Genomic DNA, 19615 nt, shown 5'->3' with positions numbered 1-19615 from the left:
TGTGTTGGGCTCTGCACTGTGTGTGGAGCCTGCTTAAGATTCTCTCTCCCTCTCTCTCTCTGCCCCTTGCTTATGCACATGCTCTCTCTCCCTCTCTCTTTGCATCTCATTTATGCACATGCGTGCTCTCTCTCTCAGAAAACAAATAGAATTTCTTAATAAGTGGGAGACAGCACAGATCCTGCTCGGGATTCTCTCTCTGCCCCTCCCTAGTTTGTTCTTCCCCCTGCCCCCCAAGATAAAAAAAATCAACTTAAAAAAAAAAAGATCACTGATCAGAGATCACTATAACAAATATAATAATAATGAAAAAGTTTGAAATATTGTGAGAATTACCAAAACGTGACAGAGACAGGAAGTTAGCAAATGCTATTGCAATAATGGCATGGATAGACTTGCCTGACACAGGGTTGCTACAAGCCTTCAATCTGTAAAAGATGCAAGTGTCTGGGAAGCACAAGAGCGAAGCACGGTAAAACAAGGTATGCCTGTATGCACTAGGGATCTCCAAGGAGAGGCACACACCGTGGGATAGAACATTTTCCAATCTCATTTGACCACAGGAGACTTTCCCCAAGAAGCGTGGGGTTAACTTGTGCTGCAGAATGCACACACTGGGCAATGCTACACTTTCTGCTTCATTTGCAGATTTTCTTAAAAGTTCGATACTGTATCACTCAGCAATCAAAAAGAATGAAATCTTGCCATTTGCAGCTACGTGGATGGAACTGGAGGGTGTTATGCTAAGTGAAATCAGTCAGTCAGAGAAAGACAAATATCATATGACTTCACTCATATGAGGGCTTTAAGAGACAAAACAGATGAACATAAAGGAAGGGAAACAAAAATAATATAAAAACAGGGAGGGGGACAAAACAGAAGAGACTCATAAATATGGAGAACAAACTGAGGGTTACGGGAGGGGTTGTGGGAGGGGGGATGGGCTAAATGGGTAAGGGGCATTAAGGAATCTACTCCTGAAATCATTGTTTCACTATATGCTAACTAATTTGGGTGTAAATAAAATTAAAAAAAAAAAAGTTTGATACTGATCCACTGAACCTTTCACTGCAAGCCCGGTGAATAGCACTCCATGTTGAAATGGAACAACACATTGGAGGCTACACAGAGTTATGTGTGAGCAGCCTTCACACCCCTGGTGTTCTAGGGGTTGGTGGTAGGTTCAACCAGAGGAGCCCGAGCAGACAAGGTGACTGGGACAACACTCTTCTTCGGTCAAGCAGCTCTGCCTTGCCTCTTTACTTACATTTGGATTATGTGTAAGATTTTCACAAAGGATTCTGTGGCTTAAAATTTTTGGAAAAACACTGCTTTATAAAAAATATGATCTAGCTTGTGGGGTACACAGATGCAGGTCCTGATGGGACTGAAGGAAGGAAGGAAGAAGGAAGATGAGCAGAGATACATTGTTTCTTCCTAAATCTCCTCATGTTTCTCTTTGGTTTCTCTTCATCTTCCAACAGGGAAATATTGGGCAGAAAGGCCTGCCTGGCCCTCCTGGCCCCCCTGGCTACGGATTACAAGGAATTAAAGTAAGTGGATGTGATTGCATGAGAGTCATCTCTCAATTTGCCAGAACGATGAGAAAAGAGGTTATGGATAATATAAAAACATGACTATAATGAAATGAATTTAATATAAGCTTAGCGGGTAAAATTACCTCCAGTACTTTAGAGACACAATCCAGAAGTGTATAAATGGTGTAAGTACATTAGTTTTCATGAACACTAGACATTACATAAATTGCTTGGTGAAATTTCTGTTACAGTAGGTTTGTTGTTCTTGCTGGTCTCTGAGCTGAGTGGAGAATTTATGCCCAGCTGTGTGTTCTCTCTCTCTCTCTCTCTTACCTTCCTCAACTGTATCTTCCATTCTTAGCCTAAGATTTCCTAGTCTTAGCTCACAGTGGAACTGCCTGGGGAACTTCATGAATAATACTGACAACCTACCCCAGAAGAATGAAATCTGAATCTCTCGGGGTAGTGCTTGAATACTGTGGGCTTAAAAAGCCCCCCAGGTGATTCTCCTGAGCATCTGGGGTGAGAACCGCGGCTCTCAACCCTGAGTCTGCGTTATTGGAATCCACAGCCACCTATATTCTGCTGTATTTCTGTCTCAGCAGCAATAAGCCTATCCAGCAAGGTGCAACTCCCAGGGTGCCCCATGTCTCAGCAGACAAAATTTGGCATCTAATGGTCGCAATGTAATTTCAAACAATTTCCTTTTCTACATCTCCTATGTTGATTTATTATTTTTAATTTTTGTTTTTTACTCATTCACATTGTAGTTTCTCCCCAAAAAAACTGCTATTGTTTTTACCACAGTTAAACTTTGAAACTGAGTAATTCATCCCCTGCATAGTTGGTATTGACTCTTAAAAATTGAAACGTTCAAAATAAACTGTTTTTCAAATGGGATTTCTTGGGATGCCTGGGTGGCTCAGTCAGTTAAACACCCAACTCCTGGTTTCCACTCAGGTTATGATGCCAGAGTTGTGGGATTGAGCCCTGCATTGGGTTCTGTGCTGAGCGTGGAGCCTGCCTAAGATTCTCTCTCCCTCTCCCTCTGCCCATTCCCTGCTTGTGTGCCCTCTCTCTCTCTCTCTCTCTCTCAAAAAAAAAAAAGGCAACAAAATAAAAACAGAAAACAAATAGAATTTCTTAGCAAGTAGGAGACAGTGGGAGCTTAAGATAATAATTGTGAAATCCAGTGTTGAGAAAATAAACTGCCTACTCCTGTGTAAAGAGTGAGGTTTGTCAGAAGCAAAACTCACTGAATCTGTGTTAAATCTTTCTATCTCTCTCCCAATGTCTGGGGCTTCCACGTCAGCTCTTTTCTTTTTTTTTTTTTTTTAATTTTTTTTTCAAAGTTTTTATTTATTTTTGGGACAGAGAGAGACAGAGCATGAACGGGGGAGGGGCAGAGAGAGAGGGAGACACAGAATCGGAAACAGGCTCCAGGCTCTGAGCCATCAGCCCAGAGCCCGACGCGGGGCTCGAACTCACGGACCGCGAGATCATGACCTGGCTGAAGTCGGACGCTTAACCGACTGCGCCACCCAGGCGCCCCAGCTCTTTTCAATAACAGTTGCTCGTCCGTGGGGCTGAGTATCCAAGGGAAGACCTGACAGTTAACATGTTGCTGATATTTGACTAGCACTGGAAGATACAGCAAAAAACTGCTTCCTTGTAAACAACATCGCTCTCATACTTAATCTTAAAATTCTACAGTTAAAAGATAGTAACGCTCTATAGATACCTTTGCATGGGTTTGTTTAAGCAATGAACCCACGTTCGATCACTGGTCTTTCCGCCAACAAGAGCTCCATTCACATGTGCTGTTGGTTCCTTATTGCCACCGTGTTAAATCTGGTGCCAGTTTTTCTTTTTTATGATCCAGGAAATACTTCCTTATCCAACAAGGAGTGACCTGGGTTGTACTTAGTGCTCACCAACCCTACTGAGGTGCCCTGCCTTCCTCACCACTTGTCTTTTATTATGCCCTCCACGTTGTGCTATGTTCAAAGTCCATCGTGAGTGAATCTCTGATACCGTGAAGCCTACCACAATAGGGAAGGAACCAAAATTAAAACTGTCACATATCCAGGGCTAGCAGAAATGAGATAAACTCTGAGGACTGTGGCCTGATACTACTTGGCAGTGAACCCTGACCAAGGTGGCTTCATAGAACCTCTCTAGACATACTGGATTGCCTGGCATCCTGTTGGCAACAGGGCAAGCCTATTTTACTCAGGACTGCCACCTCATTTTCTTGACCCTGGGTTATACCATTATGGAAAAAAGGGAGGGAACTGGTGTTCCTCCAAGTTATTTTAGGGCTATGTGGTGAGTAAAATATCATTTATGTTCATTTGTTGACCCATTTCCCACCTCTTTCTAAAAACCCATTTGAATTAGTAAAACTCACTTCTGCTGGTAAGTCTTTGATGGAAGCCCTTGTCGCTGGTAACATTTAACATTGGGGTATGATCTATGCCCGTCTCTCATACTGTCCCAACCACAGGGAAAATAGGGATTGGGTTACAATCACAGAGGTATTTGCTCCAACACCCACCTAATTTTGTTGCTAAAATATTTTTCTAAGTTTATTTGTTTTGAGAGAGAGAGAGAAAGAGAGAGAAAGAGAGAAAAAGAGAGAGTGAAGGGGTGGGGCAGAGAGAGAGAGAGAGAGAAATCCCAAGCTGGCTATGTGCTATCAGGGCAGAGCCCTACATGGGGTTCAATCTCAGGAACCATGAGATCATGACTTGAGCCGAAATCCCACATCAGACATTTAACTGACTGAGGCACCCAGAGGACCCTGTTGCCAAAATATTGTGTCTCAGTCAGTCACTCATCAACCAACCAACCAACCAACCAACCAACCAACCAACCAACCAAAACTGATTGAACACCATCTGTGTCAGGCAAATAAGTGCAATATAAAACGATGACTGAAAAGACAGGAATTTAGTCCTCATAGAGTTTACAGGCTATAAAATAATCACACTCTGAACTCCAGAGAGTATGGAGGGGCAGTACATGGAATAAATTGGGCTTAGCATAGTGCACAGTAATGAGTTTAGTCTTCATCCTAAGAGTAATTGAAAGTCAGGGAAGGATGACATGATCAGAGAGGTATTAGCTAAGACTCACTCTGTCTACCATCTGTAGACTGGATGTGCACTGACTATGAGGAATGTGGGTCTTCCCTTTCCCATACCCCTATGTATTCTCCTGATTTTCCATATGAAAGAGTGTGACCTTCTGGTAACCCTCTCTTCCTGCCTTTCCTGAAGCTCTGGGACCATATAGGGCTGTTGCCATGGCAGCCTTGGTCCTGGGAAACATGAAAGCCTGATGGGCTCACTCCCCGTGGGCACCCGGGCAGCCTCCTGCAGTTTTTCTGCAGTCCTCACTGTGACTCAGCTGGCTCTGCATTGCAAAGAATCTCTGGCTCCTTCAGGGACTTCATTGCTTTCTCTCAACTACAAATGTCTATTGATTGAATGGGTGAATCTGGGAGCGTGGCTTCTTGGCTTTGGTCTTTCAGGTTCATGGCATAGACCAGGAGTTTATGTTATTCCACCATCTTGTCCCATTGTGAACACCGACTGTTTCCCTAAATATGGACTATATATATGCCGGTAATCCTCCAGATTAAGTCAGGAGGGAGGAGAAATGGGGTGGGGTCTTAAGGGATTCCACGATATGTCAACCATCCAACCTCCTAGAGTCCAGGAGGGATGTAATGAGAGTGTGGGCCAGTTTTCCTCTCTCCATCTTTGTTGAAGTCAGTTTCAGTGTCCTGATCAGCTCTGACATTCCTGTAGTGCTTTTTCTCAGAGAATCAATCAGTATTTATAAAAATAAGATTCCTAGTGGCCCTCCTTGATTTCAGGAGTTTCTGAGGTAGATTTGTGGACTGGTATCTACTATAATTCCTGCTGGACATAAACCCTTCACTCATTTAAAAAAAATATGCTTCTATGGCATTGGCTTCTATTCTGCATTTAGTTCTGAGCATGACTGATCCAACCCTGGCTGAGGGAACTCTCCCTGCAATTAGGCTGTGACACAGGAAGGGCTGATATTTAGGCCCAGCCAGTGTGAAAAATAGCCTCAGTGACATGCTAGGGGAATCTAGTGAACATTATCTGGCAGAAATCCCAATATCTCCGAAGCTGGTAAATAGTGATGATGTGAGTGGTCACATGGTTATAGAGTTAAAGGATTAACCTCTAAGACAACTGGAGCCCAGAAATGGAGGGAAACTCCATCCAAATGATCTCCCCCTCTACCTATAGTCTGACCTCAAAGCATGATGGGAAGAAAATGAGCTTGAGAGAGAGCTATACAGACCTTGGGCTGAATCTTGCTAGTTGTGTAAGCTTGGATAAATCCTTGAACCTCAGTTTCTTCATCTTTAAAATGGAGTTAAGACAGCCTATTTTACAAGGCATTGTGAAGATAAAATTGCACAAAGGGCCCAGGACACAGTACTGAATACTCAATCAGAGGTTGGCTATGGAGTCAACAGATTGGAATCATGGCTTCCTCAGTCCTGCAACCTGGCCTCAGTTTCCATACCTGAATAATGGAGATAATAGTACAATTGCCTAAAATATCATAAAGAAGAGATGGAATTAAATGAGACTGTATGTATAACACATTTAACACAGGACTCGGCACATAGTTATATAGGCGACAAATATTTATGGTTAGTCACATTATTATTCCTTCCCTGCTTCCCTCACTTTCCACTAGTCCCCTTTCTATTTTCCAGGATGAAGGCTCAGAATTCTGGCATTCAAATGATTTCATGCTCTACAACATAAAATCTTGGTTGTGTGACTTAGTGTGGGCCTGGCTCCATTATTCCAAAAGGAATAACGGCTCAAAAACAGTAGAGCTCACATATAGTATGTTTGCTCGCATAACAGGCCAAGGTAGGTGTTCCTTTTTGGTGGACAATTTTCTTTCATTTAGAATTTGAGAGAACCTCATCTGCCATTGATGCTTCCTCCACGTGCTGGGCCTCTTTACCACTTATTCCCAGCAGGCAGATAGGGACAGTGTGAAAGAGGCACACCTGCTTCTTCAAAGTCTTGGGCAGGTGTTGACATACATCACCTCTGCCCCCATTCTACTGGCTAGAATTAGTGTTGTGGAAAGGCAGTACAGCTATGTGACCAGGAAGAAGAACCACAGGTTTGGTGAAGAGCTAGCATTAACGCCACACATAATTTAACCCATCTCTAGGAAGAATGGCAAAGTTAAAGTGATTTGTTGTTCTGAAGAATATTGGTGCTTCCAGAAGCAAACACAAGATAAGAATAGTCTCCATGGCAACTTCTAGAACGGCTAGTTGCTATCCTGATAGTGTGAGACTCTGTTACCTGGGCTTACAAAGACTGAGTTTGGCTTCATCATTCTTTTATCCTAACTTGAAAAGAAAACCTTAGAACCTTGTTATCTTCTTACTTATTTCACGCGGCATCAGGAGCACCAGCGGATGATTTAGAAATTTGTCTTGAGAAGACAGGACGAGTATTAGCCACAGAGCTGGAGGAGGCTTGAGGTTTGGAGGGATGAGGAGAGGAACAGGAAATGCTCATTCCTATCTGTGACAAAGGCAGGGTGAGAGGACAAGAGCCACCTGGAACCTGGCAGCACAGCTGTGGTTCAAAGTCTAGAGAGAGATGACGTCAGAGGAGGGAGGCAGACCTGGCATGAAGAGGAAGAGCCAGACAGGAATAAAGAGAAGCCAGCAATTGGGCTCATGTGGGGAATGAGGAGAGGGTTAGTGTCCTAGGGGATTACTCAGGATGCTGATAGCATCTGAGACCAGCATGGGTGTGGTGGTAGGTGAGTCAGCTCAGCTTTCAGGGCCAGCAGGAGAATAGTCAGAAAGAAAATGGCTTTACCCTCCAAAGCCCTCTGATTTAGAAATTTAGGTTAGGACCCAGAGCTTTCTAAGATTCTTCATTCAATGTTTAGGGATAATGTCATTTCTTAGGTAGATTTTTGTTTGTTTCACCTGCATTAAAGTAACGGTGGTTCTATAAACTCAAAGAGCCCTTTTAACTGCAGCAAGTATTTTTGCCACCTTCTGGGATCCTTTCACCAGAAAGGCTAAAGCTTCAAAGACTTGGAGCATACATGGAGTGGGTGAACATCTCACAGAGAGCCCCACAGCCTTCTCTTTGGCTCCTACCTATGACCTGATCAGTTTCAAAGCGTTTCCAGAATCCATTTGACTAGATTTTTGGTTAGAGTGGACCTATTACAGCATGGAAAATTACCCCCACTTAAGGGTCAAATAGAAATGATTTATTTGTTGAAATTGACTTAAGGGGGAAAAAGTCAGGGATAGATTTGGTTTACACCAAGTTGCAAATGCCTGCAGAAAGGTTAAGAGTCATTGACATTAGGAAGATTTCCTAGTCTTCTAAACTCGTAACCATGTATATTATAGTGTTAATACGATTAAGAGAGAAATATATGTGCACACATGTTTTAATACAATGACTTTCTGGTGTTTCAACCTAAAGTTTTCTTTGTCCTTCGTGACTACAAAGAGCAGCATCAAAACTAAAACACAAACCAGCCCTGGCAATAGTAGAATCACTGCATTCAACCTGAACACACCTTAAAAATTAAACTGAAACAATAAGGAATATAGTTAACAGCATAACATAGATTATATGTGTGCTTATGCCACAAACCATCTTCGAATTAGCTTCTGATACTTTTCCCATATTGCGATCTTCTAATTCCCACAATGATTCCTCTACATCGAAAGGAGTCATCAGAACCACGTGACAGGTACCTTAAAATAGTTCAGCATTTTGGGATTACACCTGCCAAAGTGCTTCTGGTGGGACGTGCTGTGGCTGAAAGTTGATCCTGGTAATCAAAATCCACAAACCTGTTTTTCAGACATCGAAGGCATCCTTTTATACCTGTATTATACCTTTATACCTTTTACTATTTTTTAAACTAAATTAAAAACAATTACATGGGTTATAAACCCAAACCAATAGCACTGCACTCACAGTATTCTCTACATAGGTTGTACAGGTGAGGGAAAGCTTACATTCATCAACCGGCACTGGCTCTGAGACCATCTGCATTTCTCACTGCTTCATGCTTTCATTTTCCTCCTGTGCCAAGTGGTTTTCATTCCTTCAAGCCAGTTAGGAAAAAGGATGGCTTTTTTTTTTTTTTTTTTTTCTCAATCTGAATCTGAAGATATGGTAGGCTGTTTTCCCTTCTCAATCTCATCATTACATTTCCAATGAAAATAGTCTATTCCCCAGATCAGAACCGGAATGGAGATTTTAGGCTCTTAATTTAGTGCACTTGAATCATCATTATCAGTTTATATTTCTTCTCTATTTACTGTGGATACAGCCTTGTGCAATGGCTAGTGACGGTCTCAGAAGTCCGCTTGACTTCTATCACACTCCTCACACTGCCATGAACCCCAAAGGGAAAACTAATTTTTTAAGTCACTTTTTCCAAAGATAATGGTGTCCTGCCCCAAGCTTTACTATGGTTTCCCCAATTCCCAAAGAGAAGTCAAAAGACTAAAGACTTGGTAATAAAGATAAGACAATGTTCAATGCCATGTGCTAATGCTGAATATTAAAAAAAAAAAAAAAAAGATTTGTTATCACCAAATATTTGAAAATTATGTGAAAGATTTCATTTGAGCAGTTATATACTAAAAGTACTTATACTCTAATAGTACCTCATTTTTAATTATGGTGAGCATGCTGCCATTTTATTTATTTATTTATTTTTAATTTTATAATTATGTTTCTTTATTTTTGAGAGGCTCCAGAGAAAGACAGAGCACGAGTGGGAGAGAGGCAGAGTGAGAGGGAGACACAGAATCCGAAATAGGCTCCAGGCTCTGAGCTGTCAGCACAGAGCCCGATGTGGGGCTTGAACCCACGAACCACTAGATCATGACCTGAGCTGAAGCTGGACGCTCAACCTACTGAGCCACCCAGGCGCCCTGGCATGCTGCCATTTTAAATTGTTCTGACTTTTTTCTTCTTCCCTTTGTGTCTCCTCCCCCACCCCCTCCTCTTCCTACCCATCCATTCATGTCTATTTAATATATTAAGACATAAATATTATATATTTAATTCCTTTTCATTCTTGTAACAGATATTGTCCATATAAAACCTAGTTGAATGAAGGACATGGATAAATTAACTCTTTGCTGCTGCCATCTTTATAGCACATGAATTTCACTGTTGAAAATTTACAAAAGGTATTTTATTTTTTTTCCCACCCATCAATGCTTGGTTAGAAGTAAATTACTAGTATATATTTTTCCCCTTCTTTCAGCAGGGAAAGAGGCAACTTTATTCTTCAGGGATATTGAGCTCAGGAAAGGAACTAAGGCCATATTACATTCTTCATATTCCATGGGTGATACACAGACTTGCTAAGTAATGTACCAAGGTCACTCACCCCTGCTCTTCCTCCTCCCTGAAGGAATTATAGTAACCAAGTCAAGGTAGGTGTCAGAAAGAGGAAAATGATCAGTTTGAGATTTTCAGAGGTAAATGCTATGCAAAATTTTTATTTGCATCTTGAAATTAAAAGTTGGCCCTTCAAGGGGCTCTTGGGTGGCTCAGTCGGGTAAGCGTCTGACTTCAGCTCAGGTCATGATCTCACAGCACGTGAGTGTGAGGCCCGTGTTGGACTCTATGCTGACAGTATGGAGCCTGCTTAGGACTCTCTCTGTCTCCCTCTCTCTCTTTCTGCCCTTCCTCCACTAGTGTGCTCTGTCTCTCTCAAAATAAATAAATAAAAACTTAGAGAGAGAGAGAGAGAGAGAGAGAAATATTAAAAAGCACTTCTGTTTCCCTGAGTGCAATTCTGTCAAAAGCCAAGGATTGGATTTAGTGAACTTTTGTTATCAATGACCAGGCCTAAGACTAGGAATTATGGCAGACTCTGGGCTGGTACGTGTAGCTGTGGGGGGAGGCTATAATAACCGTTATACCCCCCACACACTCAAAGTCTTATCAAGTCCCTTCCTGTGTGGCTGGTTGAGGACATATGCTTTTGTACTGCAAACCTCTGTGACAGGTCCGTGAGTGCCAACTGGTCTGTACTCAAAACTTTCTTACGCTCTTACAAACACCTTAAGAACTTTACAGTTATTGGTTTCTTATTATCAGCACCTTTGCTTATCTAGTTGCAGATATGACTTCTCATTTCAAATATAAGATGTCAGAGGAAATGAGGTAAATTACCTGTTTGAGATCAGAGAAGCTCTAACAAAGCCATGAGTATGGAGTTTATGGGTATTTGTGGCTCAAACTTAAGGTGATAAAAACAGCCCCAGAATAATCTTTCTTTCAGCCTACAGCAAATTCTTCAAATCAGCAATTCTTCAAAACTGCTTCTCACATCATAAGGCTGGGAATCATGGGCCCAACGGGAGTGCATTGTGCCCTAGGAAAGTGAAATTGAGCGAGAAGACCAAGGAGTATTGAAATGGAGAGAAACAGGCAGAACACTTGCCTGAATCAGAGAGAGGGAATTAGGAGGGAAAAGGAGAAAAGGAAATACAAGAAAGAATCGAAAACTGGCTATGATGACTTTTTTAGGATACTAGGGGTAGTAATGCTTTTGACTTTAAAGCCTCTAATACCTGAAATTAATGTAGTTACTGTTTCTTGGTTAAATTTTCCTGATGTTCTACTCTTATCCTTTTATTTCCACATTTTTGTATCCTTTTATTTTATGTTTCTTTTAGACAATCTATATTTGGTTTTTTTTAAGTTTTTAGATTTATTTTGAGAGGGGGGAAGAGCACAGAGAGAGAGAAAGGGAGAGAGAGAGAGAGAAAGGGAGAGAGAGAATCCCAAGCAGGCTCCCCACTCTCTCTGCAGGGCCTGATGGGGGGCTTGAATTCACAGACCGTGAGATCATGACCTGAGTCAACATCAAGTCAGACGCTTAACCAACCGACTGAGCCACCCAGGTGCCGCCATGTATTTGGATTTTTAAAAGTCCAGTCTGGCAACGTTTGTCTTTTGCCAGGAGCATTTTTAGTTCAGTTACATTTAATATAATTAGTGAACTTTAATTTATTTCTACCATCTAATTTTGGGTTATTTGTCCCCCCTTGTTCTATATTCCTTTTTAAAAATCTTTTCTTCCCCCTCTTTTAAGGTTTACTCCTTTTTAACTATTGTATTTTCCTTTTACTTGTTTGGAATTTACTCATTTTTCTCTTTTTCAATATTTACTCTTAAAAATATTCACATTTACCTTATGAAATACCCATAGTAACTTTTTGGGTACTACAATAACTTAGAATACTTTAATTCTATTTACCTCTACCCTATCATTATTGTTTCATGTTTTAATTAATTTTCAATCCCTCGGGTCATTTTTGCTTAATCACTGTTTATTCAGACTTGTCCACATATGTACTCCTTTCTACCTCTTTAATCCATCTTTCATCTCAGACTGGAACCACTATCCTTCTGCCTGAGGTGGATTCTTCAGAATTTCCTTGGTACAGAGCCGCTAGAGTAAACTCTCCATTTGGTTGCCTGAAACTACATTTATTTCTCCTTAATCTCTTCTTAAAAGATGTTTTTCTGAGGCTAGAATTCTAGGCACACAGCTTTTCCTCTCAGTGCAAGGAAGATTTTCTCATCAATTGGTCCCCACTCTCGTTCTTGAGAAGTTACCCATCATTCTAACTATTCCTTAGATGATAATTTGTCCTTGTCTCTGTGACTTTTAATGGTTTCTCTTCTTATTGGGTGTTAGGCAGTTTCACTATGATGTATCTAGCTGTAGGTTCTTTTTTTATGTGTCTTAATCTTTATTTGTTAGAATTTTTAATTTTGTGGACTAGTATTTTTTTTTTTTAATCATTTCTGGGAGACTCTCATCATCCCATTCTCAATCATTCTGTAACTTTGTCCCATTTTATTGTTTTCGTAGCACTATCACCATCCGAAAATATTTGTTTTTTTTTTTCCTGTTTATTATCTGTCTTCTTTTGGTTAACAACAACGACAACAAGACAACAACTCTTTGAGAGCAGGGACTTTGTTTCTTCATCCATATCTAAATTCCCAGTACCCAGCAGAATGTATGGCATACAGTAAACACTTAATAAATATTTGTTTAATGAATGAACAAAGTAATGAATAATTGAATGGATATATGAAAGTTATATAGTAAATAGTGGTAAAGTTCCACCTGTAACCATATTATTGACCTACAAAATGATTCATTTATATATACCTTAATTCAATAAACAACTACTGAATTCCATTATTAAGAGAACTCTAAACTTGTGAAATGATAAATTCTTTTTTAAATCCTAATGTTTAATAGTGGGAGTACCTTACTCTTGCGGGTTGGTATACTTGACTGGCCTAACAGATAGAAGTTTATTTGAAATGCTGGATTTGGCTTTCTTGAAAGTAGATCTTTGTGACAAAATTATCTATTACCACAGTGTAACAGGATCACAGTTAATTCTATCCATGTAAACATATGTGTTTGTTATGAACGGGCCTGAGGTGTTATATCTGGTGATTCTTTTGTACAGGCAAGCATTCTGCCTAGTGGTAATCAGAGCATATATTTAATAAATTTGTAATTGATCTAGGTCCTATTTTAAAGACTCTCATTAATAGATTAAGGAGATAAGCAGGAGGAAACTTAATCCATCATTACCTGTCACCAGACCAGACAACCATGGCAATATCATTACACTTCCCATGGTCCTCTTAAGTTCATAACCAAGTTAGAATTAAATGAGACACCCAGTGTCATCCAGTTATATTTTCACAACTTTACCAGGAAGTAATTTTTACCAAGAAGATTTAGCCTTAAAAATGGACAGATTTTCCTATGAGTTCATATTTGTAGAGATGACATTTCAAGAATACTAATATAATTCATTATCAATTCCTATTCATCAGTGTAGAGACAGTGAGCTTTTTTATAGGACTATTTATTGGCATATGCAATTATGCCTTTAAATAGTAGCTCTTAAAGTTCCAAGGAGAGAAGAGATTTTTAATTTATTAGAATACTAGCCTTCTGAAAATTCTCCTATTGGCTTCTGTTGGTATTGAAAAATGGTATCTGATGAGTCAATAGTTCCCATTGTGATTATTATGCCAATTTTAGAAATAATAAATCTTCCACAGACCTCCATCTGTCCTTTCTTCTTAAATTACCTTACTATGATAATTTCATGAAGTAAACATACTTGCTGTGTTTTTCTGCTACATATATACTTAAATAATAGTGCACACACACACTTTGACGGGATTGAGATGAGTAATACTAATATGTCCTTCAAATAGGATATGTTTTTGTTCTGTATACAAGGGAAATAACTTTATATGTAAGTTTTAAAAATCAGATCTTCTTTCTGCTCAAAATCAAAGATATTGCCTCCAATATTTAGTCTCAGCTAGTTATACAAAATTTTATTTTGGCAATTCATTCAAAAAGTATTTATTGAGCATATTTAACTGTGCCAGGCTGTGTTATAGGTGGTAGGGGTATATCATGAGCAAAGAAACAAAGATGCTTGACTCATGGAAATTGCATTCTATTGGCAATAAACATAATAAGTAAGTTATCTGGTATATTTGAAGATGAAAGCTGATATGGGAAAGAAAGGGAAAGCAGGGTAAGGGGATGTGATGAAGTTTTAAGTGGAATGAAATCATGAGAAGGTAGCATCTGAGCAAAGATCTGAAGGAGGGAGTCTTGTATTTCTGATGGAAGAGCATCCCAGGCAGAGAGAAGAGCTTGTGCAAGGGCCCTGTGGTCTCAGGAAGGTGCCTGGCAGGTTCAAAAGAAGAGAGAAGGGATCTGTGTGGCTGGAGATGAGGTCAGGAAGGTAACAGCAGGAGGGTCAGGGTGCAGGGCAGTCCATGTCTAGCCAGATAGGCCCTTATAAGGGCTTTGGCTCCTACTCAGAGTGAAGTGGGGAGCTGTTTCTGGGTTTTTAACCAACACTTTGATTTGGTCTGACTTACTTTTTAAAAGAATAACTATGACTGGTGGGCTGAGAATAGACTGTAGCAGGACCAAGACTGAACTAGGAGGCTATTTAGGAATCCAGGAAATTACAAATGATATTTGAATATCTAGGTTTTGCAATCTAGTTCACATAAATTTAACTTCCTCAGAAAGGATTTATATCTAGTTACTCGTATCTGATAGTAGAAACATGTGACAAGAGATGCTCTGGCACAATTGATGCCAGACACATAAATCAGATTGCATAGCTACCGAGTTTTAAACTACTGAAACATACTGAACTGTATTTAATATCTGGACTGTGTACAAAAATAAAATATCCTAACCCCAAAGACATGTTTTCATTATGCTTTTGTAGAAAACAAAGGTGGGATTTTCCTCTTTCCTTCTGCCTTTCTCCCTTCCTTTCCTCTCTTCTCTATCTATAATAATCGTATGCTAAAACATTATAGGTAAAATTATGAGGTTTAGGACCTATATGTGACAGAAGTACCACCTGTTACCTGACTTCCCTGCCAAAGTCCAGTAAAAGAGTGGCCGGTCTTCTACTGGCCATTAGAAAACATTCTAGAATGTACTTCTTTTTTTTTTTTTTTAATGTTTATTTATTTTTGAGAGAGAGAGAGAGAGAGAGAGAGAGAGAGCATGAGTGGGGGAAGGGCAGAGACACAGCGGGAGACACAGAATCTGAAGCAGCTCCAGGCTCTGAGCTGTCAACACAGAGCCTGATGCAGGATTTGAACTGATGGACTGTGAGATCATGACCTGAGCCAAAGTCAGAAGCTTAAGTGACTGAACCACCCAGGTGCCCCTAGAATGTATTTCTTAATACACAAAACCCTTATCCATAGTAAAGAGGTAGATATAAATATACTATCCAAAATCTGTTCAATAATTTTTAAAAATCTTCATATATTTATATATCAAGAAAATAAATCTAAAGAGTTCTTAACATGTACCCAAAAAGATAGCTTCAAAAAGTTAGCAAAACTCCATATGATCTGGGCAGCCAGCCAATTTTAAGTTTATCAACCCCTCAGCTCTGAAAGTCAGTTCCCCTGTATCCTGGCCCCAGTGCTTCTGAATATGCTTTCCCTCTTCTTTGAAAGATCCCTTTCAGACTTTACTTAAACAGGCTCACTTTTTTATGTTAAAGGTATACAGTACAATGACTTTACTTACATACATGATTGCCACAGTTACTGAAGTTATCATCCATCATCTCATGTAGATACAAAAAATAAAGTAAATGAAAAAAACATAAAAGATTTTTCCTTATGATGAGAACTCTTAGGATTTATTCTCTTCATACCTTTCAAACATATCATAAAACTGTATTAACTATGATCATCAGGTTGTACATTACATCCCTAATACCTTTTTCTCTTATAACTGGAAGTTTGTACCTTTTGGCCACATTTATTCAATCTCCCCTACCTCCACTCCCTTTCTCTGGTAACCACAAATCTGCACTCTTTTTCTATGATATTTTTTTCATTTTTCTTCTATTTTTTTAAGATTCCATATAAAATAAAAAAATATAGTATTTGTTTTTTTCTTTCTGACTTATTTCACTTAGCATAATGCCATCAAAATCCATCACTGTTGTAGCAAATGGCAGAGTTTCCTTTTTGATGGCTGATTAGTATTCCCATATATATAACACTACTTCTTTATTCATTTATCAGTTGATGGACATTCAGGTGTTTCATGTCTTGGCTGTTAAAAATAATGCTGACATGAACTTGAAGGTACAGATATCTTTTTGACATTTTGTTTTGTTTTCTGTGGGTATGTTCCCAGCAGTGGAATTTCTGGATCAGGTAGTAGTTCTATTTTTAATTAAAATTTTTTTTTAATGTTTATTTATTTTTGAGATAGAGAGCATGAGTGGGGAAAGGACAGAGAGAGAGAGAAAGAGGGAGAGACAGAGGATCCAAAGTGAGCTCCGTGCTGGCAACAGAGAGCCTGATATAGGGCTCGAACTCACAAACCATGAGATTATGACCTGAGTTGAAGTTGGACACTTAACTGACAGCTATCCAGGGGCCCCTCTATTTTTAATTTTTTAAAGGAAGCTCTTTACTGTTTTTCACAGTGGCTGTACTAATTTGCAATCCTACTAACAGTGGATGAAGGTTCCCTTTTCTTCAGATCCTTGCCAGGATTTGTTATCTCTTCTCTTTTTATGATAGCTATTATTTCTTTTTTTAAAAAAAAATGTTAATTTATTTTTGAGAAAGAGAGTGATGGAGAGGTAGAGAGGGGGACAGAAGATCTGAAGCACGCTCCATGCTGCCAGCAGAGAGCCATATGCAGGGCTCCAACTCAAAGCTGGATGTTTAACCAACTGAGCCACCTAGGTACCCCTATGATAGCCATTCTAAGTGTGAGGTGGTATCTTATTGTGTTTCAGACTATGAGTCTGGAGTTCTCTCTTGTCCAGCAAGAGAGAGGACACAGAATTGAATACGAGAGAGGCTAATGTCCAGGAGGAGACAAGAGCCCAGAACGGGGGTTTCATCTCCCTATTTATTGAGCTCACAAGATATTACCCACATGAAGAAAACAAGATCTTACACATGTGAATATGGAAAAAACAATCAGACAGTAATCATTAACTTGCATGTGTAAGAAGCAAAGTGTGTGGGGGGCAATTGGAGTTTGTGATATTGGCATCAGATGGGAAGTAATTACCTGCAAGTGATATAACAAGTTACTCATGATTCCATTACAACATCTTGCTAACTAACCTTGGGCATTTTCACCCTGTGGTGGTTGCTTTCTGCCCTAAGTTTTTTTCTAACCCATTTATGTAAGAAGAACCTATTTTCCCACATTATTGTAGTTAAAAAAAAAAAGTTTATTTATTTAGAGGCGGGGGCAGGGGCAAAGAGAGAGGGAGGGAATCCAAAGGTGACTCCACTCTTAGCACAGGACCCAACATGAGGCTTGATCTCATGACCATGAGATCATGACCTGGGCTGAAATCAAGAGTCAGACACTTAACCAACTGAGCCACCCAGGTGCCCCTCTTATTGTAGTTTTGATATACATTTCCCTGGTAAGCACTGAGTAATGTATAGAATTGTTGAATTACTATATTGTATATCTGAAATTAATAGAACACTATATGTTAACTATACAGGAATTAAAATGAAAAACTAAATTTAAAAATTTACCATTGACTAAACAACAATGAAAAAATAAGTTTGAAAATGTATTGATTTTCAGAGGAAAAGAAATGGGCAACAAGATGGAAAGACATCCTACAGCATTGAAAAAAAAATTGCAAACCATACATTTGATAAGTGGTTAATTCATAAATATAGAAACAATTTATACAATTAAATAGCAAAGAAAAAAACAAAAAATGGAATAAAAAATAAGCAAAAGTCCTGAATAGACATTTTCCCAAAGAACATATATGAACAAGTAGCAGGTAGATAAAAAGGTGCTTGACATTACTAATCATCAGGGAAATAAGCTTACTCTTATCCCTGTCAGGGCTCATATTAGGTAGCACTTCTTCCAGAAGACTTCCCTTACACACTGAAATGAGCCTGTTCCTTTTGAACTATAGAATATGTGTATTTATGATTTACTTCTTATCATTGCATGAGATAATGGCATTGCAACTAGCCTTGACCAAAGCAAAATGTTCTTAGGTTTAACTGTTTCCTTTGTTGATGAAATCATAAGCTGGAAGTAAATCCTAATAATATCAGCCAATGTGGAAAACAAACAGTTCCCCAGAGTAACCAGCTGTATTGATGGCATATTCTAAAGTCTGAATGAAAGGAACAGAGAACTCAGGGCAACAAATCTCCCACTGGGAGACTCTCTTTACCACCCGTTTTTGCTTAATTTGTCAAAAACACTTTCTTTTTGGTCACATCCTTTGTCCTTCTTCACTCTGCATTCCTAGCCCTTGACATTCCATGCTACAGGTTAAAAAGTGGAGTAGAAGGTCAGGCAGTGGGTAGAAGGAATTTGGGGGTTCTTAATTAGGGATTTGAAATAAGAATCCAGGTCTGGTATAGTCAAGGAGCATCAGTAACAGGATGATGGGACTGCAGTGAATCATGAATGAGATGAGAAGCCATTAAGAGGATTTGCCTAGAGGAGCAACCTGATATAAATCATACTTTTAAAGGATGGTCCCAGCAGCATGTGCCAGATAGATAGACTGTGGGAGTACGAAAACATAGAGTTGAGATAGGAAGATATTGCCGAAGTGCAGGTGAGAGATGGTGGTGCTTAACCAAAGGTGGTAATGATAGAAATGGGAAGGGGTGTTTGGATTCTGGGTTGAGTGTGGGGTGGAAAACAAAGGAATCAAGGATGACTAAGATTTTTGACCTGAACAACTGGAAGGATGGGGTTGCCATTTTCTGAGCTGGGAGGGAGAGACTATAGTAAAATGGGGATGGCCAAGTATGGAGGAAATCAATTCATATACTCTGAAATTTAAATTTGGACATGTAAAGCTAAAACCTCCAATGGGCCTAATTAAATAGATTTGGGGAGAAAGAAATCTAGAGTTCAGTGGAGAGATCAACACAGGAGATATAAATTTGGTTTACCAATCTAGAGATGGTATTTAAAGTCTTAAGTTAGAGTGGATGGGAGGGGCACCTGGGTGGCTCAGTCAGTTAAGGTCCAGCTCTTGGTTTCAGCTCAGATCATGATCTCAAGGTTCATGAGTTCAAGCCCCACATCCAGCCCCACGTTGTCAGTGCAGTCTGCTTGGGATTCTCCCTCTCCCTTTCTCTCTGCCCCTCCTCTGCTCATGCTCTCTTTCTCTCTTTCAAAATAAATAAACCTGAAAAAAAAAAAGGAGTGGATGAGGACATGTAGGGAGTGAATGTAGAGAGAGAAGTGATCTAAGGACAAGGCCTAGGCTCTCCAGCACTTGACAGTTTGTATGATGAAGAGGATGCAACAAAGGAGACTGTGGATTAGTAGCCAGAGTAGTAGCCAGAGAATTAAGAGAAAATGGTTACCAGAAGAAGTGTTTCAAGGAGGGAGTG

General features: G+C 39.7%; 1 protein-coding gene across 1 annotated transcript in view; it reads left to right on the top strand.

Annotated features, from left to right (window-relative positions):
• COL28A1 (collagen type XXVIII alpha 1 chain) overlaps positions 1-19615 on the top strand; it is a 176010-nt gene that overhangs the window by 110384 nt on the left and 46011 nt on the right. Inside the window, exon 27 of the mRNA XM_045494881.1 lies at positions 1485-1553. Coding sequence (XP_045350837.1) covers positions 1485-1553 — 69 coding nt within the window. The remainder of the gene's footprint in view (positions 1-1484; positions 1554-19615) is intronic.

Source organism: Leopardus geoffroyi, chromosome A2 (genome assembly GCF_018350155.1).
Source record: "Leopardus geoffroyi isolate Oge1 chromosome A2, O.geoffroyi_Oge1_pat1.0, whole genome shotgun sequence".
Lineage (NCBI taxonomy): Eukaryota > Metazoa > Chordata > Mammalia > Carnivora > Felidae > Leopardus > Leopardus geoffroyi.
Note: the sequence above shows the minus strand (reverse complement) of the source record. Positions and strands in the feature narration are given on the sequence as shown.